The 3,757-nt window shown below is 33.2% G+C and overlaps 1 protein-coding gene across 1 annotated transcript; it reads right to left on the reverse strand.

Moving 5' to 3' along the window:
• Window positions 1–660: 660 nt before the first annotated feature.
• On the reverse strand, window positions 661–2,963 carry LOC137642108 (uncharacterized). Its single transcript, XM_068374658.1, has 3 exons — window positions 2,828–2,963; window positions 1,814–1,891; window positions 661–1,446 (listed from the first exon to the last, which is right to left on the reverse strand). The coding sequence occupies exons 1-3, from the start codon at window positions 2,831–2,833 to the stop codon at window positions 1,219–1,221; spliced, it is 312 nt and encodes a 103-aa protein (XP_068230759.1). The 5' UTR covers window positions 2,834–2,963; the 3' UTR covers window positions 661–1,218.
• Between the last annotated feature and the right edge of the window lie 794 nt (window positions 2,964–3,757).

Below are 3,757 nucleotides of genomic sequence, written 5' to 3' on the forward strand. Positions count from 1 at the left end.
TGAAGCCGAAAATGAAGTGCTTCACTTGTAATCCAAGATACCCTAAGAAACAGATAACATAGTACAAATTAGCATAATGTCACTACATTGTAATCTCAGTGATGCTCAGAAAGGGAAGAATGAACCTCCTAGATTGTGTTGCAGGGGAGAGAAAGTTATATTGCCTTTGTTAGTTGAACCTCCTGAATATGTGGAGAAGAAAAACTTCTCAATGGAACATCCCATCATTCAAAACATTTTCTTTAAAACATAATACTATACAATAATGATTTCCAGATGGCTTCATTTGGAGCAAAATTTGGAAATGAGGAGGGATTTATGCCCACATTTAAAATCCAAGGGCAAATATACTCGGACAACGCCGGGTAACCCTGCTAGTATATATTTATATATACTGCATATATATATATATATATATATATATATATATATATATATATATATATATATATATATATATATATATATATATATATATATATGTATGTATATATATATGTATGTATATATATATATATATATATATATATATATATATATATATATATATATATATATATATATATATATATATATATATATATAAGGATGCCAAGTGTCTGAAGTGTAAACTTCGTCGAAAATGATTCCAGTTTGATGGATGAGCAAAATTCCATTAACTTGATATATATATAGTATATTTAACACAATTAACAAGAAACAAGACCAATGTCTATAACAACAATCAAATAATAAAAGTTACATAAATAACGATGAAGTGTTTAAAGTCTAAACCTCCGTGCAATATCATGAAAGAGCAAAAATGTTAACGGGAACTAACGCACAATCTTTTGCTAAGGCATTTGATCAACTGGACAGCTAAAAACTGCTCAAGATTGAAAATCCTGAAACTATATAACTTTTAGTTTTAAGCTTCTAGAATATAGGATTTTCGGCTTCATGAAAATCTGTGAGAAGTTAATGGTTTTCGTGAAATCGGTATTAGCATACCGAATTGTTTTATATATTCCCAAAAACTCATTCTGAAATCCCTTCCTCTATTTCATATCTGGAAGGTTAAGTATCTAGCGATGTTTAAATTTTAATAATTTCTAATGTCTCAACTTCTGAAAGCGACTCCAGTGAACAAAAGATTTCCGGATTCCAAACCCAAAAGATCGGATGACATGCGTAGTTCCAGGACGCATCATAGGCCTTCTAGCTGAAAGGACTTCTAGGCTAATTGTTCGCGACAGGAGTGATTTCCGTTGGAGTAAGGACCAGAGAGTACTGGAGGCCCTGGTTTCCAGTGACGTTGTAGGTGACGGTCTGAATGTTTCCGTCAGGCAGCAGAAGAGACCAGGAGCCGAAGACGTCACCGTTGGGGAGTTTGACCTCTGCCCTGTTCTGGAAGTTGTTGGTCGGAGGGTCGGCCACTTCGAAGGCGAATTCGTAAGGGATGATGGGCTGGGAGGGGAGAGTATTTTGTTTGTATAATGAATTAGGAATAAAAGGTTAATAAGTACAAAACTTAATTTAAAGATCAATAAGAGAGTAGATAGATAGCTATGTAAAAAATAAAAGTTCATGGGAAGTTTATAGAGCAGAGAAACATTGATATCAAGGAGATAATTACTACTACCAATATTGTGTTATCAAATCATATTGAGTGTTTAACATTTCATATGATTATGGCTGTTTATACGACTACATAAGCAAATTAAGCTACAAAGCTCAACATTAATGACAAGATTTCACATTAATAATGGGTGTACTTACTCAACTACTAATTCTACGAAATGAAAATTAACAATGGCTCCAAACACTGACTTACATAAAGACTGTCTGAATGATGACTCTGGGGTGAAGGGAAACAGAGCACAGCTGATACCAGCGTCACAAGAATCAGGACCTGAGGGAAAGATAAAGCGGGGCAGATGAAAACATTTAACTTCATTTTCAGGGTTGTTAGATCCTTGATATTTAAGCTGCTTCAGGATGCAAAAAAAGAAAACTAGAGTAACATCATCGTTTCCAAGATTTTTTTTTTTTTTTTTTTTTTTGAAATATAGATTTTACTAATTTTATATGTATATTTCGTTTGGTACATCTCTAAACGGGCTGCCATCCCAACTGTAATAAGCTTTAGATAATTAGAAAATAAAAGGATGTTCGTGAAACATTCACAGCCTCTTGCCCTTTTGCTTATTATGTAATTTGCATTGACTTTTCTGTTTATTATGGGAGGGGTTATTGTCCGATCATAATGGCTTTTGTAATGAATGGAAATCTTTTGAATCGACGTGACATTACATTTTTTTTTTAGTTTTGTCTAAAAAGTTGGGTCAGGATTACGATAACCTAGACATACTTGCACCATTTGAAAATGCATGATACGGAAAGACTGGCGAACAGGCATTCTTCATTTTAACGAATATAGAAGAAAAACAAATGTGCTTCTCATAGAGGCAGAAGATATATAAATATTCTAATGAGGAAAATATTCCATATACAGTGATATATAAACAGTTATGCCCCCGGATAAAAAACAAGAGTAGCTGAAAAACTTTTTATCGCAAACATATCTATGAAATACAACGGCCAATTTCTAAAAGTCTTTACTTATGATTACAGAAATGTTAGGAAATGAAAAGACAAAATGATCATGAATTACACCATAGCCTTAGTATTCACACAGATCTGATGTGTTTACATAGATAGAGAGGAGATTACGTGAATTTGTACATCATTCACACTCGTACAATGTCGCTTCAGAGTTAGAATACGCGGTTAACTATTACTATATTATTGTGCCTGAGTAAGACGTATTGCCACAGGTGAAGAATACCTTCATGATTGCAGGAAGAACTTGAAAGAAGCGGTCGGAGACGAGTGCTTGACGAAAGAGATGTCGAAAGGTGATGACCACGCTTCTTATACTGCGTGCAAAGTGGGTCGGTCATGAAGTTCACTTGCAAGGGGAGTCAGTCACAACTATCTAATGACCGGATCATCCTCTTTTTTTTTATGGAAATTTGTGTTAATTGGTTGAGCGGTTCACAGTACTGTAAGAGACTGGCGTAATCTGGTGGAGTGATTTTAGTTCTAATGAATTGCCTGTAGGATAAATTATCTGCTTTGTTTAAAGGAGAATGTCGTTCATTTGCATGGTGGTTTTGAGAAACTGGGTTTAGCTACTTCCATCACTTTGGTTTTAGGACATGATTTAATTATAAGAGATAATCAAATAAATGGAAGGTATTTTTTTCATTTTTTTGTCTTTGTTTTTATCACAAATTCATTGCGAGTTTTACGCAACGTTTTATTCATGAGTTTTTACACATGTTTTAACAACTCTTTCAAGACAAATGTTCTATTTCTTAGACATCTAAGCTCTGTCTCACTTAACTACCTCAAATAAATAGGCCATCACCATTTCTTTGCGGAATCAAACGTGTGCACTTTTGAACTTTACTAATGTTCTCTTCCAAGTACTTAGAGTAGTCTTATAGCAAATATAAGACAAATTAAACTTTGGCAATGTGATACAAACTGAAATAAATATTATGAGACAAATATCAAATTTAATCGAAATAACATGAAATTCAAATCTCGCGTTGTCTTTCTAGTATTGAAAAATAATCACAATGTACATTTTATCAAGCTATTTTTTTTTTATTATATGATGAAACTTCATTTTTCTTATAGGTTTAGGAAAGCCTGTCTTATTGATTAAGGTGTTTTTATTTTCTCTGCCCTATCTTACTTATTCTTCTTT

The sequence above is a fragment of the Palaemon carinicauda genome, chromosome 6, assembly GCF_036898095.1.
Source record: "Palaemon carinicauda isolate YSFRI2023 chromosome 6, ASM3689809v2, whole genome shotgun sequence".
Classification (NCBI taxonomy): domain Eukaryota; kingdom Metazoa; phylum Arthropoda; class Malacostraca; order Decapoda; family Palaemonidae; genus Palaemon; species Palaemon carinicauda.

Bases quoted from the DNA above. Each gene is read 5' to 3' on its own strand.
- LOC137642108 (XM_068374658.1), bottom strand. The intron at 1,447-1,813 runs GTAAGTCAGTGT...CTCCCCTCCCAG, and splicing joins ATCATTCAGACAGTCTTTAT to CCCATCATCCCTTACGAATT.